At 44.8% G+C, this 19,219-nt stretch overlaps 3 protein-coding genes across 3 annotated transcripts; 2 read left to right on the top strand and 1 right to left on the bottom strand.

Moving 5' to 3' along the window:
• Positions 1-5,262: 5,262 nt before the first annotated feature.
• Positions 5,263-11,088, top strand: LOC124666766 (histone H3.v1-like). The gene is made up of 2 exons (XM_047204093.1): positions 5,263-6,208; positions 10,632-11,088. Exons 1-2 carry the CDS (start codon positions 5,274-5,276, stop codon positions 10,810-10,812), a joined length of 1,116 nt encoding a protein of 371 aa, XP_047060049.1. The 5' UTR covers positions 5,263-5,273; the 3' UTR covers positions 10,813-11,088.
• A 1,557-nt stretch (positions 11,089-12,645) lies between these two features.
• LOC124663414 (arabinogalactan protein 16-like) lies at positions 12,646-13,082 on the top strand. The gene is made up of 2 exons (XM_047201119.1): positions 12,646-12,751; positions 12,976-13,082. The coding sequence occupies exons 1-2, from the start codon at positions 12,646-12,648 to the stop codon at positions 13,080-13,082; spliced, it is 213 nt and encodes a 70-aa protein (XP_047057075.1).
• Positions 13,083-13,592: 510 nt separating this feature from the next.
• LOC124659738 (inorganic phosphate transporter 1-11-like) lies at positions 13,593-15,345 on the bottom strand. The gene is made up of 2 exons (XM_047197556.1): positions 14,213-15,345; positions 13,593-14,124 (listed from the first exon to the last, which is right to left on the bottom strand). The coding sequence occupies exons 1-2, from the start codon at positions 15,343-15,345 to the stop codon at positions 13,593-13,595; spliced, it is 1,665 nt and encodes a 554-aa protein (XP_047053512.1).
• Positions 15,346-19,219: the final 3,874 nt, after the last annotated feature.

Here is a 19,219-nt window from a genome sequence, read left to right as displayed (position 1 = left end):
CTCTCCGTCTGTCCCCCATCGATCTCTCCCACACCACCGCTCCGCCTCGGCCGCCTGGGTTCGTCGTCCTCCCCCACCACCGGTACGCCTCGGTTCGTCTTCTTCGATCTTCATGGCTCTGCTCTCATGCCAATCTCCTCGCATTAAACACAATAAATCCGTTTTCAAGGCAATAGAAACTGCTCCGAAAATTTCTTCCGCCGCCGCCGTTTTAAGGGCACGCGATTGTGCTGTCCGCCCCCACAAAAAAACCCACCAAGCTACGCCGCTGCAGCCAACACGGGAACCTGCTCGAACGCCGGTACCTACCCCTCTCCATTATTCTTCCTCCTTCCTTTTCTAGCGCTCAAGGGAGTTCATCCGCTGCGTGTTCTGCAAGCTTTAAAAGCAAGCCATGGTGCCATCCGCCTCCACACGAACCACGGCATCCTGCTCGTGCCGCCACCATGCCAAGTGGCCTCCGTGCCGGTACCTTCCCACTCCCCATCCTACTTCCTCCTTCCCTTTTTTACAATCCCTAAATCCCTTAATAAACAGTTTGATCTCCGGCTCCAGATTTTGTCTGCTCCTACCTCAGGCCCTCCGGATTTTTGCTCCAAGTTTTACACCCGCAAGATTTGGGCTGCTGCTACCTCAGGCCATCCGGATTTCTTGGGATTTCTTCCTGTTTTCGTGGGATTTCTTGCCTTCTCTGTCTGGTTGATCGATCTTAATTTCCATTGATTGAATTCTCGATCTGCTGGTAATCATCAATGCTGCACATCCCCCTCTTCAATTGGTATGCACGCTCTAATCTCCTCTTAAATTTTAATTTCCGTTGATTAGCTGAGCGCATGCACCTTCTATTTTCCTAATCATGTTCATATTGTACCCAGACAGTGATCTAATTCCCTTGCTAAGAACTCTCCTGCACCGGCATCTCTTCCTGTGCCCTCTGCGCTGGATGGTGATAAAGTGGAGCCTGAGGAGAGTACGCCAAGTCGGCGGATGGCAGGGGACCTCTGTGACTCTGTCCCAAGGCGAGTATATCCAGGGTCGATTCGATTTGAACATCAGATCATAGATCTGAACCTCCAGACGCTAGAGTATCACAAATCAAGACCCTTGAAAATATATCCTAATTCTGATGACTGTATGGAACTTTATGGTCAACCCCTGCTCGATCTGTTGTTCCATTTTATGTGAGATTCCTCGCAGTGAAAACTTCGATACAGTCTAATCTGTTTTTTTTCTGCTCTTACATGTAGCACACAGCATTGCAAGGATGAACCTATATGGCCGCTCTCCATCTGATGGAAGGTATTCATGTAATTACTTTGTCCCGATGAGCTTTTTTGATATGATAATTAAATATCAGAACACACTTCTGCATGCCAATATGCCACTTGGACTAGATGAATATTTTCGTGCCTAAAATCAGCTGTTTGCCATGTCCTTTCATGGGTTCATTCTTTGAGATGGTAAGTATCTCTTATACATGTTTGAGGGAATTTCTCAAATCAAACTTCTATTTCTAGATGCATTATTTCATTTAATAGGCATTTCTCAAGGTTCTAGATCGATACATAAATAGTGCTAAATGATCCCATTCCTTATGTTCTCATGACTATTATTTCGTTGGTTCTTCTGAAGTATGCTACAAGTTACAATAGCTGTCTATTGTGCATGTATGATCGATAAAGCCTGTCACATTCTATATGTCCTCACTATTTCCTTTTCTGTTGTCAATTTTTGAGCAATATTTTGCTCTCTATTTTCATTTTCTGTTGTAGAGGTTACAGAAATGTTGATATAAAGGTGACATTACTTGCTCAGTTTGTTCAAAAGATTACCTAGGTAATTATCTTTCTAGGTTTGGCATATTCAAAATGAAGATCTTGAAGGAGATTATTGCAACCTGAGCCATGTAGACATATCCTTGGCGCGGATTTCCAAAGGTGTATCTTGACGTGCTCTATATGGAATGACTAATTGGTTTTCTCGGCAAGCAACAGTTGCTTATTTATTATATGTTTTGTTTTCCTCTTGCTAAAACATGTGTTGTTGTTCGGACAGATAATCAGAGATAAAGGATTCTATGTTTTAACTTTAGACATGTATAGCTGTAACCAGGGACTTTCATTGTTAATATGATCAGTAGTAATACTATATCGCTAGAACATAATTTTATCATACTATTTTTCCTCACAAGTGAACCTCTCTTATTCACGCAAATATCCCGCCGCAACGCGCGGGGTATCATCTAGTTCATCCTATGGCCAAGATTGCATCTCCACCTCTATTGAGGAGAAACCCTACTTTTGGAGGCATCCACCCATAGCCACGAAAATTCCTCACATTGGGGGAGAAGCTCCTCAAGTGCAGCACCAAGGCCAAGGAAGAAGAAGGGGCAAGGGGCCGCTGCCCCCTAAGGCAGCCGCCACCCCCTTGGGCGCCGCCATCCACAAGGGGCGCCACACCGGCGCCCATCATCAGCTCCACCACGGGCTGCACCTCTTCATTAACATCCATATCACCTCTCCATCATCTCCCTGTTGTAATCGCTTGGCAAACATGGCGCATATTGCAATCTATCACTTTCCCATGATGTATTGTACTCCCTCCGGGTCCGTAAAAAATGTCGGATGAGCCTTTTTACCAAAAGAACCATGTACTTATATGTTCCTCAACCCGCACTCCTCTGTATAATAACGTCTGGTCGCATTAATTCATTGGCACACATTAATGTGGAGAGGGAGATAGGGCCAATACCATGCTCGACCATGAGAAACCATTCTAGGATATGCCATAAATGCTATTTTTGAAGGGTTTAACTGCAAAACATAATGAGACTAACAACCCGCCACTTTTTCGGGACCGGAGGGAGTACCTCTATGTCTTTGTTTGAGTAGTGGCTTGTTCTTGTCAATTGTGAGATAATTTGTTGATGGTTGCATATAAGTATTTTTTATCTTCTATAATGATCTCTTGTACTGAAATACGAGTGCACACATATGCTGGGGAATGCATGAGGTTGTCACCGTTGCATGATGATAGGAGGAGGCACAGCTGGAGTTTGACAGAAACCAGGTTCCAATTCTTAGATATTCATGTTATATTAATTCATGGTTAATCAACGGAGGGGGGGGGGGGGGTAACTATGGGGACCTTTAAATTTACAATGGTGGTTGGACTTTATGTCTTCATAATTCCCTTGTTTGCTCTTAACTGGCATTCGAATCAATCACTAGCTAGGGGTGTATTTGCTTATATCTATGTCTACACTTATCTATGGCTTATCTCTAGAAGAAACACTAAAAAGACTATACTGAGCTTCACTAATTGTGACAACCGCACAAATAAAATAGCAATTTGCCTGAACATTACTCTCTTGAGTTACTCCACTTTACTTCACCTCACTTTACTTTAGTTTTCTTGCATTAGTTTTACTCTATGCATTTTATTTTCAGCACTCATACTTTTATAGCAAAAAACACTTCACACACACACACACATTATAGATGCTAGCTTTGCATAGAACTATAGAAGGCAATATAAGTGGGTTACAGGGCTTTAAAGAATAGATAGTTTACCTTCAACTCCTCGTGGGTTCGATACTCAAATATTTATCAAATTGTACTATGGTGATCCGCTGCACTTGGTTATCATCGGGGCGGCGGTCCCGGATGAGTTGGTGTAATGGCCGTGGTCTACGACCGATTGCCTTGTTAGCCTAGGCTACGATTTCCGGGTTCATGCACTTTTATATGGCACCTTTTCTTAATTAATGGATAAAACAAAGCTTCCATCTTCTTAAAAAAAATTAAAGTATTATGGTTGAGAAATATCCTGACTTTTTTTAGATAAAAATTCTAACCTTTAATCATGGACGAAGAGGAAAAGAGAAATCATGAAGAAAGTAAGAGACATGAAGATGAGTCATGCCGACCAGACTGAATTACTGCTGAAACATTACGAGACCAAGGCAATTGGATCTCGGCTCGTGCCTCCTGCCGGCGCCGCCGTTGATCACCTCGTCTCTGTGGCCTTTGGGCCATGGAGGCACGGTGGATCTCGGCCCTCGTCGGTGGGAGGGCTCCGCTCCCTATTTTGAGGGCTTCGTTCTTCGTTTTTATGGTCAATATTTGTAGGGGCGGCGCTCAGGTGGTGGTGACGGCGTCTCGTGCAATAAGGTCTCCCCGGCTTCAACCCCATCTCGGCAGCAACGTCGAGAGGCTTGTGGGAGTGGTGTGGTCTTCGAGAATTTCGTCTGGCTATGGGGATCTTCGGATCATCAGGGAGCTTCATCGGCAGTTCTTCCTTCTTCTTCGTCTCTGGGACGAATGTGATCTTTTTGACCCGTTCGGCGACTTCCCGTCCGCAACCAACAACGTCAGGCCGACTCAGGCAGAGCGGCAGCGGCGGCGCGCCGTCGACACGGTCTGGAGGTTGAAGATGAAGGGATTCTCAAGATTTCGTTGTAATTTTCGTTTTTCTTGGGATGCTTTGTACAGTTCGTTGTTTCTTTTAATGCCAAAGTTCTATTCGCAAAAAAAGAAGATGAGTCATGCCATTGTGGCATGGGGTTCATTTCGTGTGCAGATAGTTTTCATGATCGTTAAAGCGATATATCGCCTGACATGACACATGTAGAAACAGAATCAGTTACTACTTATTTTATGATCTTTACCAAAACCTATAAATTAGATTTCTTACTTGCAAAAATAACAGATATGCCTTTTTATTTCTGATTTCCCAAACGGCATTGAAGCCAGGTGGCAAGAGCGACTAGCCGCATTCCGCCGCCGCAGTGTACAACAGCACTAGTAATAATTTGGGAGAGTGCAGAGCGGAGTGCCATCTTCAAGCCTGGAACCCCAACTCCGCGGAGGCTCCCAGATTCCCAACACACAAAAACCCTCGCTTTTCCCATCCACCCGCCCCTACGCCGGCGCACCGCCTCCCGGCCGCCGGATACGATGGCCTCTGCCTCCCAGGACAAGCTCGCCGACCTCCCCAGCGACGAGCTCGTGGCCTACCTCTTCGATTCCTACCTCAAAGCCAATTTCGAGGCGGTCGCGCGCATCCTCGTCGAGCGGGACCGCAGGAACGCCAAGCTCGGTGCGGAACTGGCCGCCGCGCTCGCCGATCTCGACGCACTGGCCGCGCGCGGGAGGGAGGCCACCGAGGTCAAGGCCAAACTGGAGGCCGCGCGCACGGGGATCGACGCCCTGCGGGAGAAGTACAGGGCGCTCCTGGACGCGTTCCTCCCGCCGCGGTACGAGGTCGACGAGATGGCGCTCACCATGGTCGAGGCCGCCGTCTCGGACACGGTGCATCGGGACGACTCCCGCGTTGATGATGAGGAGGCGGAGGAAGGCGAGGTGAAAGGCATCGACTTTATTGACCTCTCAAGCGATGAGGAGGAAGAGGAGATGGCCGAGGGGGGCTCCGAGGAGGAAGATGAGGAAGACACCGAGTCGCTGAGCCAGCGCATCAAGCGAATACGGGGAGATAAGCCCGGGGAGTTGGAATCAGGGAAGGTTGATGTGCTGGGGCAGAGCGATTCGGTCGGTACATTGGGGAATGATCAGCAGAAATCTTCGTCTGCAAGGATAGAGGGGCTGGTGGCAACAACTGTGAAGATGGTCAGTAAGCCTGGGGATTCAAAGGTAGCAGCTTTCCTGAAGGAGAGCCCAGTTGTGAAAACAGAGAATTTTGATGGGGGAATGCCCAAGACAATGCTGCTTCCTTCCCAAGGGCCTCTTGACAGCAGCGCTATACAAGAGGGTTCTTCCAAGATTGACTATTGTAAAGCTGGAATTGGCGGCAAAGGACAATCATCTGATGGTGCTCCAGCAAGGGGAGTTAGTCAGCTATCGAAGGGGATTGCGGAAACGAACAAGACACCAGCGGTTCAATCATCAGCCAAATGCAGGAACAAGGAAGTTGGGGCTGAGAAATGTGCATCTCTGTCTATACCAAGTGAGGAACCGAGGATAACAAGGGATGTAGTTCCATTTGAACCTTGCAAGGAAAGCAACACCTATGTCCAGGTGAAAAGGGAGATGAGCTCCTTGCCTTCAGAAATTACAAGTAAATGGGACTCTGAAGGACATATGGTTACCTCATTACTCAACGAGAACAACATAGAGTTCTATATGCAAGCTCTGTGTGCTCTTTACCGCCAAGGGAAGTTATCACCTAAGGATAAAAGAGTGGAAGTCAGGTGTGTTAAAATTGCATTAACTGAATATTAATGTAAATTCTATAACTGCTGCATATTTTTATGTATATGCATATTAGTTATCATGTTTTTCTTAGCCATGCTAGTAATCAACCTTACATGATTTTGTGCTAAATTGTTTTTCTTTTTTGCAAATCCATTGTTTAAGAATCAGAACAGACCTTGAGTGGATCTTCGAGATTTTAGCCACACCCATTTTTCTTTTCTCTTGGTAAAACCATATTTCCCTGGTGTAACCAAATTAATATTTTATTTAGCATTGTCCCCTACATTAGGGCTTTCTTTGGCAGGTAGAAAATGCTGCATACTATAGAACTGTATTGACCAAACAAAAGTGGTTTATCCCTGATTAATATAATGTAACAATATACATGTTACATATAACTTGATATTTTTTTTTTGGGTTCATATAGAAAAACAGTTGTAAAAGGTGAAACAACAACCTACACTTTCCAGCCACCCAGTCCCTTTGATGGTTGGATAAAAAGTTAAAAACTGATGTCCTTTGAGGTGAAATGCCAGGTGTTGAACTTATGTCCCAATTCACCCCCTAGAGGCCAGCAAAAAAGAGAACATCTATATGCTACAGGTTGATGGTTGGTAAAAACCAATGTCTTTTGAGATGGAATGCCAGGTGTTGAACTGATGTCCTAATTCACGCCCTAGAGGCCAACAAAAAAGCGAACTTCTATATCCTACATGCCAGCTGGAGAAAAACCCCAGCCTTCTAAAGGATGCAGCTCACAATTTAATTGCCAAAAATTACTTGATATTTTTTGCATATCTAAAGTTGCACGGAAAAATTCATTCTACTTCAAATTTTGCCAGCTTGCTAGTTGCTACCTACTTATGTGGTAACTAAAAATTTGAATAGGTATATGGGATGCAATTTATACAGCTGCCTCAGTCACCAGAATGAATACTCTGACCTACCCAAACAGAATAGAAGGCAAGTTTTACCCGGACCAACACATGACATAAGGAATTATTGTTCCATCTGCACTTTACTGATAGACAGTATGGCCTTGGTAACAAAGAAACAAGCAGTTGCAAAAGAAAACGCTTCCTACTATAGTCATTCTGAAATAACCAGCCCAGCATAGTCTATATTGGACAGGAAAACAAAGTCAAAGCACTAGCAGCACCCAGATCACACCCATTGATTATCTTTTTCAACCCAGCCCTGCACCCACACCCACACCCGCCATTAAACCCAGCACCCAGATAGCACAGTGCTTTCATGATATCTATCGCATGGCAACATAATATATCCTCTTGCTGATGTACTCTTTTTATCAGCAGTCTACAGAATACAGAAGCACATACGTGAGGATTGTATTTAAGTTTAGGATCAGAGCATTGTCAGAAGTCGCTTAAGACATTGGAACAATAAGTACATTGATCATTTATAGAATACTCCCTCCGTACCGGTTTATTAGGCCACTACGTTCTTCGAGAAAACAAATTAATCATTTAATTTGGTCAACAAAATATGAGAAATATGCTACTAAAATTATACCATTGGATTCATATTCAAAAGAAGTTCCAATGGTATAATGTTTGCGACATATATGATATATCTTATATTTTGTCAGCTAAATTAATGGTCAATTTGTTTTCTCGAAATACGTAGTGGACTAATAAACCGGTATGGAGGGAGTACATGGTAAGTTGGGGCATTTATATTTTATTAATTCATGACTTGATTAAGTATCTAGCCGAATATAATATCAGTACTACATCAGGGCCAGAGTGTGCCAGTGACATCATGACAATCAAAGTCATCCCAACAAAATGAAACCGACTTGACAAGTTGATATTTAAGCATCTTCTACCCAACCCAAAATTAGCAACTTGCACAGTACCCATTTAGTAGTTCAAGTTCGGAACAATCTCCATCACTTATTGTAGTTCATAACCTTTTCTTTCCCCTTTTCTTATTTACCTTAGCATACTTCTTCCTGGTACTCCTACTTTAGAGCATCTCCAACAGGCGCTCTATCCCGCGCTGTATCCAAAAAAGTGACTGGTTTAGCGCGTGGGCGCAAAATGATGGTCCAACATGTGCTGCAACCGGCGCTGTAAAATACAGCTTGAGGCAAAAGCGTTATGTCGTGCACTATATCTACCACGCCGGAAAGAGCGCGCTGTATAAGTCGCGCGCAGAAACAACTACAAATTTTTACAGCTCCAAGGTTTAGAGCTTCTGTTGGAGATGAATATGCCCTCACGCGCAAAATATGAATAGAGAGCGCTGGAAAGTGATTTTACAGCGCCAAAATTTTGAGCGCCTGTTGGAGATGCTCTTAAGTAACAGTACCAGCTCCATCCTGGCTAGCCATGGAAAGCTTCACCTGAGTATGAGTTTGAGCTTGTTAAATAGGAAACTGCAAAGAATGGATGACATAAAACATTAATAATTTACCCCTGCTGCCTTTCTCTTTCTACTTGTACTCAGGTGAAGCTTGCCATTGTTATAACATATGAGCAGTCTGGTTACATGGGACCCAACTTAAAATAGTGTGTGGTTCTAGCTGCATGACAAATTCAATAAAAGAACTAATCCCACAATCTTTTGGTAGAAAGGGACGCTATTCCTTTTCATAAAAAAACACCTTGACCGATTGAGAATACAATATGTTAGTGGAACAAGATGCAGTTGGTTAAAATAACAATCATACGACACCATTATATCATGCAAATTAGGTTCATATACGGGCAAAATCATTGTATGTAAACAATTAAAAAAATGAGATTAAGGAGCACTGTAGAAACTTTTCACATGTATCATTACAACATTGTAAAATAAATTAAGGTTCTCGGTTCAATGCATATTGGTGTTTGCGCATGCTCTCAGTTTGCTACCATAATATCTCTTACGGCTCCTAACTGTGATGATATATATAAAACTACTATCCAAACATGACTTTCTTATTGAACTTTTTTAACAAGTCTAAGCACCGTGGATGACCAGACCTCACAACTTAAATCATTATCAAATCCGATCATGTCAAACGCCGGCTAAACAGCCACAAGCATGTCATATCCCAAAACTTAACACATTTTAACAGATAATTCAAATGAGGACATGTGGAGCATTGTAGGCTTCCTGTATTTGCCAGATCTGGAGTGAGCACTTCGACTGGTTGATAGTTATGAATGAACGCACTATTAGAAAGATAGTTTGTTGCTAATACAAAGGTCAGTCGAGTACCAGCTAATATAAGATGGAGACCGATAACCCACTGGAACAAGGGTCTAACTTAAGCATTCACGACCAAACTTGTAGCTTCTGGTTTCGTATTTATCTTTCACTTAAAATATATCTCGAAACACCATCTTGAGAGATCTACACAGAAAGAACAACACAAAATTGCGCAATATATCACAAGAATATACAGCTTCACACAAGACACAACCCAGGCTCTTATAGAGAGATGTTTTTGCCATGTGCAACCTCTGATTGCAGGAATGTAAACATGCCAAGTCTACAGGCCTAAACAGACATAATTGCCCAGCTGGGTCATAATTGCCATCTAGCTACAGATCACCTGACAGGTAAAACCATACCTTGCGGTCATCTTAAGGTGCGGCAGAATTCATTATCTAAATACACAGAGAGAATACCTTTTATGTTTACAGCTTCTTTCGGGATTTTCTACGTCTTGCATCAAAACATTATCGCCTTCTAGGGACCAGAATTAGGAACAAAATCTGCTCTTACTCATGACTGTTGTGTTCTTACTGAGATAAATCAAGGGACCCTCCCATTAGATGATAAACCAGTTAGTCACAGACGCAAAGAACCCAGTTAGGCACAAACAACAAATATTACCATCATGCTTTTAACATGGACCTAATCAGTAGGCTGCAACGCAGCAGTCCGCACCTTGCACCAGAAATATTATAATATATAACATAAATTCTACAAATTGAACCTCTCTTCAATAGATCTACGTAGGCTGAGAGGGTGAAGGAGAGAGGGGAAGGCTTTGTGCTAGCTACCATTTTGCTATTCACAGAGATTTACCTAGCCGGGAGAACCAACAGAAAACGTGGTGGAAAACGGGAGCCTCAATGAAGAAGGGGAGGCAGAGACCGCAAGTTGGAGAACCAGCGGCGGTGCCCATTTCTAAATCTTCTATGGATGCATTTCTAAATGCAGTAACAAATTACTAGATTAAGGCAGTTTAAGATGAAATTCCCATGTTCTTTATCCATGGAACTATTTCCTTCTATAAAACCATTCAATGGCATTTCTAATGTGGTTCTTCTTATAGCATTGTGATATAGTATCACATTTTCTCAGCAGTACTATATTATCACTATATGTATGTGATACTACACTACTGGCTCATTTATACTGGTATCTGAAACTATACTTGTTTGCTGTTGTTCCTTTCAGGGCGAAAAAGTTGGCGGAATTTCTTTTGGATGGTGATCTCCAAGGACCGATGAAAAGATCTGCTGAGGAACTACAGAAGCAAGACGTTGCAATTTCTGAGTTTCTTCTGCAAGTTACAGTGGATCACTCTGAGAAGTTGTATGGTATCTTCAGGTGCAAAGAAGATCCATACTTCTTTTGACAAGAAGGAAAGATTATGCAGAAGAGGTGCAGATGCCACAACTCTTTAGGATATTTTGGTGTGATGTACAGGTGGCACCAAAAACCAAGCAGTATTGACCGTCAATTAGCCGCCCACTAGGTCCTCTTAGTCCTGGAACCATGTTTTTTAACGTATGATGAAGCATTGACATGGTGCCTCTCATGTTGAAGAAACATATGGAGCGTGACTACATTTTTTGTTACGCCAAGATTGGAAATGTTGGTGCTTCATAGTATCTTCTGCATGATGTCATGTGGCTCGCTTGCACATGGCCTCTAAGAATCTTCTAAGTTGTGAATGTTTGGTAACTCATATTCATGTGGTTGTTTCTGTGCCATGCAGAGAGTACAGCTGCCTACTCAAATTCCTTCCAGGTTGCATGTTTACCCTTTATTCTTTATTACTGAAGAGGGAAAGTCAGTTACAGCTTCGGACCTGTAATTTGGGCATGCTACTATGCTGCACGTGACTCGGCCCTTGTTTGCAGTTAGTACACCTCTTTACATGGTCATGTAAGATTCGTCAAAAATGAACCCAAGATCCTCAATGCAATTATACAGGTCATTACTTCTCCATTTACACCAAGTGGGCGCGTACAAGGCAGACTTAATTTCTGTTTCATCCCTTTTGGCTTGCCCTTTTGCAGCTTCAGGCTGTGAGGTCCTGCGCAGCTTCTGCCTACCGTGACAAGGCTCCTCAGCATACTCAGAAGCAGTCCAAGGTGCAGTGGCGGAGCGTGAACAAAATACAAGAGGGGGTGAATTTGATTTACAAATTTTTCTTGTCTTTGATTTACAATTTTCACCAATGTTAGAGCATCGGGAGTAACTTCTTCGTCTCGTTTTCTTTTAAAAAAAGGGAAAATTTGCTACAGGACACCGTTATTTTCTGGCGTTTGCCAAAACACATCGCTCAATTCTGTCTTTGCCAGGTACCATTACAATTTTGTGGCACATTTGACTGAACACACCACCTAGCCGAAAACGGAAAGTTTTGCACTTTTACCTGGTATGATTGGTTTTGAATACAAAATGCATAATTTTCCGTTTTCGGTCAGGTGGTGTGTTCTGGCAAATGTGCCACAGAATTGTAATGGTACCTGGCAAAGACACAATCGAGCAGTGTGTTTTGGCAAACGCCATAAAATAACGGTGTCCTGTAAAAAATGATTGCATCTTCTGTTGTTTCCCCATTGCTACACATAAATAATAATTTTCATTGAATCAGTGTAATAGACATCCACTAAATTACTGCTAATAGTTCTGGAATAATAAATTTCCATCGTGCATATGTATGTATCTGTAGGCAGCATTACTGTCTGTAGGTGAAATAAGCAATTTGATGTGTATTGCATGGCAAGGTGAACTATAATCTCCTGATATCTGGGCAACAAATTCAGTCCCACGGATCTAGTCTGCACCTCTTCCGGATGCCGATACAGCCATCATCCGTTCCAGGTGGTGCCGGAGGATCAGTTAGTAGTTAGTTACAGGTCAAAACCAACGGTAGGCAGGAACGCTGCAGAAGATTACCCCTGAATCTTAGCGAACGAGGAGCAAGGGTGGCCACTCCTCTGCACCTCCTATTGCGCATCATCATTTGTGCACGAGCTAGGCTATTTCAAAAGGGACCGCTACAAAACCTGGGTCTCGCCCGCATTCGCCGAGATTTATGCGAGCACAAAAGAAACGCTAGCCAGCCTCTGCCCTTTTTTCCTTTCCTCTCCTTCTCGTCCTGATCCCCAGAGCGAGAGGGAGGGGGATCTAGAGCCGTTTCTGGTTTATCTCCTTTTTGGTGATAGAGAGGAAGGACATGGCGGTGATCTCTAGAGTCTCTCTTGTTGTCATGGCCATCGTCGTCGTGCTCGCCACCGTGGCCAACGCTCAGCTGGCCCCTGCCCCGGCACCCACCAGTGATGGTTACTACCTTTTCTTTCTCTTATAATTTCCTTTCGACATTCTTGTTTTCGTGCACTGTCATTTTCAATCGAGGAAACTTGGCCAGAATCGATGTTAATTCCGTGGTTTGGAACTTTGGGAGGAAGCTCCAATGTAGTTCCTTCTTGGAAGGATGTGCGCTAGCTATGTGGTGACGGCGATCTTGAGCGCCTAATGATTTCCTTGGTTTTGTCGACGATGGCAGGAACCAGCGTGGACCAAGGGATCGCGTATGTGCTGATGTTCGTGGCGCTTGCCCTCACGTACCTCATCCACCCGCTGGACGCCTCCGCCGCCTACAGGCTCCTCTGAGCTCCCGCTTCTGTACTTGTAACTCAGACGCCACGATGTAAGCGACGGTGTGCATGTTCGGTTAATTCATCCAGTTTGATCCTTTCAGAAAAGAAGATGGAATTTGTCGATTAGGTTGTTCCTTTTAGATGTTCAGTTTGGAGAATTGGGAATGTTAAAATTACCAATTCGTTAATTTAGAGTCAGATGTAATACAGTTCTCGTCAGTACATTACATAGATGCATACTTGACATTATTATTACATGGAACCTGCCATGATTATAAGCAGCATTACATAGTGATGATCGGAAAGGGAAATATGGCAGCATTTGCATGTCTCTCGCTCACTCGTCACGCATTTACACTGAAAATCCACAATAAACTTACCAACACAATAGTGCTAGATTCGCGTACGTACATATACCAAACTCCCAAGCTACGCAAATGGCAACCTCAGTAGCTGGTCGCCGTTATTCTTGTCCCCATTTCCACTTCTCTGATGGAGTACAAATTAAAGATAGCGCCAAATCTCATGCCTGCATCGATGGTGGCTGCCATTCGGTGCTTGAATGAGGGTATTTGTCATCCTTGCTGACGTCCGCGAGGCCTATGCCGGCGGTGGTGGTGTTGGTGCCGGGGCCGACGCCGTTGTTGCCGTCCTCGCCGGAGATCTCTTCGAGCGACCGGCCCATGGTCTCCGGGACGAGGAAGGTGAAGAAGAAGCCGAGCATGTTGGTGACGGAGAGGATGATGAGCGCCTCTGCCATGTGCTTGGAGTCGCCCTTGAGAGTGAGCCTCTGCACCCCGAAGGCGGCGACGATGGCGCCGGCCTTGCCCGATGCGGCGCTGATGGCGTGGCATGTGGAGCGCACGCGCGTCGGGAACAGCTCAGCCGGCAGCACGAAGGTGGTGCTGTTGGGCCCGAAGTTGGCGAAGAAGAAAGTGAGCGCGTACAGGATGGCGAAGAGGACGTGGTTGCTCTCCTTGAGGTATTCGTACTTGATGCCCATCACCAGCATGAACAGGGACATCATGAAGAAGCCAAGGAGCTGGATCAGGTACCTGCAGTTGATTCGGAGTACCAAATAATGTGTAAGAGTAACCAATCACCAAGACAGGTTGTTGATCGACCTTAAGGATTGGTGTCTACCTTCCCATCTTGTCGATGAGGGCTACGGTAACCCAGTAGCCGGGGAAAGTGCCGAAGAGGGCGATGAGGAACATGGCCCTTGATAGGACGAACACCTCTCTCAGGGCGTTCATGGACTCTGCGGGGCCGGTGAGGTTGATGGCTGGGAAAATGTCTTTCTGCGTCAGGTTCTGGCTGTAGAAGGCTACGTCGAGGAGGAACCACGTGGTGGTGGTGCCGAGGAGGTGCAGTCCGTGGCGTTTCGCGAACTCCTTGGACAGCAACGAGTACTCGTTGGCCGCCCTGAACTTGGCGAGCTTCTCCTGCTCGTCGTCGATCGTGATCTCCAGCACCTTCTGCATGTCGTTGGAAGCCTGCTTCGCGTTACCCTCGATGATCGCCGTGTACCTCGCTGTTTCCGGCATCTTCATCCTCCAGTAGAAGGTCGCCAGCGCCGGTAACGCCCCGAGCATGAGCACGATGCGCCACATGTAGTCCGCCGCCGGCAGCTGGGCCGACAGCCCAGGGTTCTCCTTGTACGAAGGCGCAGGGTGGTAGTGGAGGAGAATGCCTGAGACGATCATGGAGACGAGCCCCGCGAAGATGATGCCCACGCCCTGCATCGCGAACACGGCGGCGATGAAGGCGCCGCGGGTCTTCTTGTTGGCGTACTCGGACATGATGGTCGCCGACAGCGGGTAGTCCCCGCCGATGCCGAAGCCGAGCAGGAAGCGGAAGAAGCAGAGCGTGCTGATGACGGCTCTATGCGTGGACCCGAAGGAGAGGCCCGAGGCGATGGCGCAGGCGGCCATGAGGACCAGCGTGATGCCGTAGACGCGCTTGCGGCCGAGCTTATCCCCGAAGTAGCCGAAGACGAGCTGGCCCATGAGGGTACCGACGAGCGCGACGCCGACGACCGCGTTGTTGATGTTGAGGGGCAGCGTGCCGGGCTTGCCACTGTCGGCGTTGACATCCGGATAGTAGATGCGGCCCAGCAGCTTGGAGACGGTGGTGATGCAGAAGAGGTCGTAGGCGTCGGTGAAGAAGCCCATGCCGGCGATCACGATGGCCTTCATGTGGTACATCTGAGTGCGCGCCGAGTCCAGCGCGTCCAGCACCGCCAGGTTCTGTCCCCCGCCCGCATTTTCAGCCATCTTGATCCCCGGAGGACGTCTCTCGCCTGCGCCAACGGCAACTGTTAAACTCAACCTCGCCGTGCTTGGTGCTTGGAGGCTTGCTGGAGCCGGTTCTTATAGTTTGTGCATTTCGGGGAGTTGGGCTCGAGGTCGATGAACCAGAGGACGGCTGCAACGAGGGAAAACTGTCGTCACTCGGGGCCTCCGTCTGTCTCGTGTTAGTTGGCAGCATATTCGATCTACATGTGCTCCTGCTAGGAAGCTAGGAGAGGGTTTATTTCGTCTCCACTCGCGAGTAGAGAGATGATAGTAAGCGGCACCGTACCATCTTAGTGATGGACCGATCAATGGAGCAGTGGATATTGGGAGCGAGCCATGTATTTTTGTCTCTCTCGTGCAATTTAGCTACCAGCGAAGGTTACCAAGGCGCAAATGTGTCATTCGAAAGGATATTCGGCAACCAGTCCACCTCTTGCTGATTGGCGACAGGTACCATACGAATTAAGAGAGGCAAGGTTGTCCGAAGGAGCTTTCCAAGGCCAAAACTGTCTAAATCATCGATCCTGATGAACTGGAACAAGAATTTGCAGTCACTTGTCATTGTATATTTTGTCTTACTTCATAGATGCTTACATGTGGGAGTTAAACGTTGAAGATTGGTGGCCAAAACTAGCTTTGGGAAAAGGGAGAGAGCGGAAAGCCTTGGCTTCCATTATCATGCCAATCTCAATGAAAATTTGGAAGAAGCAAGATGCTAGAGTGTTTTGTCATCATGCCCACCCCCGTGAATATCATCATCGGTAAGATTAAAGACGAAGAAAGGACTTGGAGTGTCACCAGGGAGAAGTTCTTGTGTAATGTAATTCCAGGAGAGTAGACTTTTGTTGAAGACCTAGGAAGTGTTCAAGGATTCTTTTTTTCTTAAAACCCTCTAATAACTTGCCCTTAATTAATAAAAGGGTAAGCCTTTTGCCTCGTTTCAAGAAAAGCAAAGATTTTTTTTTAACTCAAACTCATTAGAACAAACGTCGTGGAATGTGCACATTGACGCAAGAGACCCGGGCCAATAAAATTATGTGGTGGCCTACGGACTTGCACCGCATGTGCACATTGGTCATCAGGTCGCATTTGTCGAAGCATGGTTTACCAAGGTATTAAGAGAGCGTGCCATGGGTCTGATGTGTTGCTAATTTTTGGAATACCCTGAATCTTAATGCGCCCTAGTGGAAATAATAAAGTTGTTGCTATTTCATTCATGTGCTTATATTAATTTTAGATTATATGCTATGAATTGCATTACTTCCTGAATGCAAGATTTGGAGAATTATTGCATGTGTTGAATAAACACCAAACAGATCCCTAGTCGAGCCTGCACATGGCTCATGTATTATTTATGGGCTTGTGCTTCCATAGACCGTCAAATCTCAAAACATTGTAAACCACCTAAGAGGTATCTTTCTGAGTGAAACACAAGAATGGCTGAGACTAAACGATACATGTTCGGGATTAGGGGTAGGATGGCTGAGATTAAATGATACCACGATACCTCTTCGGGGGTGTGGGTGCACTATTTTAAGATTTGGAGGTCTATGGAAGCACATGCCTTATTGATGATCTTGTTTTCCTAATCATGGGCGTTGTTTGGGCTAATTGCCATCGCAATTTATTTTGCATACAAACTTCTTTTTTTTTGATGAACTTGGCCTTGTTTTGAAGCTTACAATAAGCTTTAGCTACTTAAGCAGAGAAAGACCCAATATAAACTAAATTATATAATGCCAAAAATGAAAAGGTTTGAGATCTCTACAAATGAAGAATGTGGCAAAACAACTCTATAGCTTTGTCAATAAACTCCCCTTTTATGAGATTGAGCTTTTTTGTGAGAAAAGTAAGTTTGAGATCTTAACACCGAGAAAAACAAAGATCAAACAAGATCAAGGAACTTACGTGTGAGCCCCTCTTGATAGTACTACTATTAAACATACAACCCGCTATCCCACCATGCACCTTGAGACCGCTAAATACGAGGAAGAAGAGGGGAAGGGGAGTGCCGCCATCACCACCGGGCGCTGGCCCATGGTTGTGTGCGTTGTCCATTACCGCTATCTCCAGCAACACCCCCATCTATCTCCATAGTTTGTGTATTTGTAAGATTGAACATGGTTGTAATGTTAATGATATATTTATCTATGTCTTATTATTCATCTATGTGTGAGTGATTGATCTGGTTCTAGGTTGACGTATGATCAGGTGCGCCAAGTATTCATGTACATGGATTACAAAGATAAGTTCAAGAGATCATTTGTTACTGAATTGTACTATTGCCTTGCGAAGTGACACACGAGAATTATGCATAGTGCACACATGTGTGACTGCCCGCTAATCAAATAGGGAACATTTATTTTTCCAAGGAATTTCCTGTATAATATTTATATAGTGGATCACATATATTCGCCCATCTAGTACTAGTGAGACCGAAATCTTAGAAACCATCTTTTATTCCATTCAATCCTACAACTACACCATTTTAATTTACTTTCAGTTTTATTTTACTTTATCTTGTATTGTTCTTATTCACAACTATTTTAAACTCTCTGGTTGATTACAGTAGCTCCATAGTAACCTATATAATATAGTATATTTCCAAACCATAGTTTGGGTGTGAATGTGACTACACTGATAATGCAGTTGCGGGGTTTTTACTTTCCATTGCGCCAAAATCCCATGGGATTGATCTTTTAATAAATATTTGTTGTTGTTAAGTACGGTAATAACCCTAATGTGGTGCAGGAAACTCAGATATTACCCCATCTTAGACTATCTAGCTTGGTTGAGTACGAACGGTCTGGACTGGCGAGCCATTCCAGCCATTCGTGAATTCCTACAAAACGGTTATATTCCGCGGGGACCTTTGTAAGGAATTTTCTTCCCCAATGGTTCCCCAAGTTCTTAAGCATATTTTTGACCTCCATTGTCAACCCCTTTAAGCTTGTCTTTTCCTATTCCCTGCATGACTCTTGCACCCATTTGTGGTAAAATAGAGAGGACATATAGATCTACATCACCATCAAACCATATCTTCTCTTTGTGAGGGGAACCCATTAGATCTAGATCTTGGAGAAATTTGGTGATCTCCTTTGTTCTCTCCCTCTTATTCCGCCATAACTTTTGTAGCTTTCGTGAAATCTGGGAGTGAAAGACTTGAACACTTGTGGTCTCGCCATTGCAGTTGGTGCACCGGTTTGAGTTCTCCACGGGGAATCGGTTGGTGATAGTTTGTGAGCTATTTAGGGGTTGCTTGGACTGTGGTCGGTGATTGCCATAAAATGTCGGCGTTAACAGGTATCATTTAGGATGCCGCTTGGATTAAATCCCAACGATCGAAGCCACGCAAAAATTTCGGTTGCTAGTCTATTTTTTGGACCCACACACCGGCAAAACCGGGGCGAGCGAATCCTTCGCCAAAATATTTGTGTGACCTTGATTTGGTGTGGCAGACCTCGGCATAAACCAAAGAGCCCCTTACTCTCGGGTGCTTGAAACCGGACCTTGTTCCTCTTGGGTTCTTGGAACCTTAAACTAATTAGTAGCTTGGTGGTGCCGCGACACTTAATCATTGTGGTGTAAAGCTCGCGGTGGATTTCTTACGGGAATCCAATTAAATTGTGGAGATTTACTGGGTTTGGTTACCGCCCGCATAATCGTGGATCTTTCATTTTGCAAAAGCGCGAGGAGATTACGGTGAGCCATTGTGGTGCTTACTAGAGCATTGTGCTTCCACACCACTCCAATGAAGACTAGCTTCCTTACCGGAGTGAACTTTAGGACACATCGGCGTCTCCACGTGCCTCAATTATTCATATTCCTTACCTCTTTATTTATACACTTTACT

This window comes from Lolium rigidum, chromosome 6, assembly GCF_022539505.1.
Source record: "Lolium rigidum isolate FL_2022 chromosome 6, APGP_CSIRO_Lrig_0.1, whole genome shotgun sequence".
NCBI classification, from domain to species: Eukaryota; Viridiplantae; Streptophyta; class Magnoliopsida; order Poales; family Poaceae; genus Lolium; species Lolium rigidum.
Note: the sequence above shows the minus strand (reverse complement) of the source record. Positions and strands in the feature narration are given on the sequence as shown.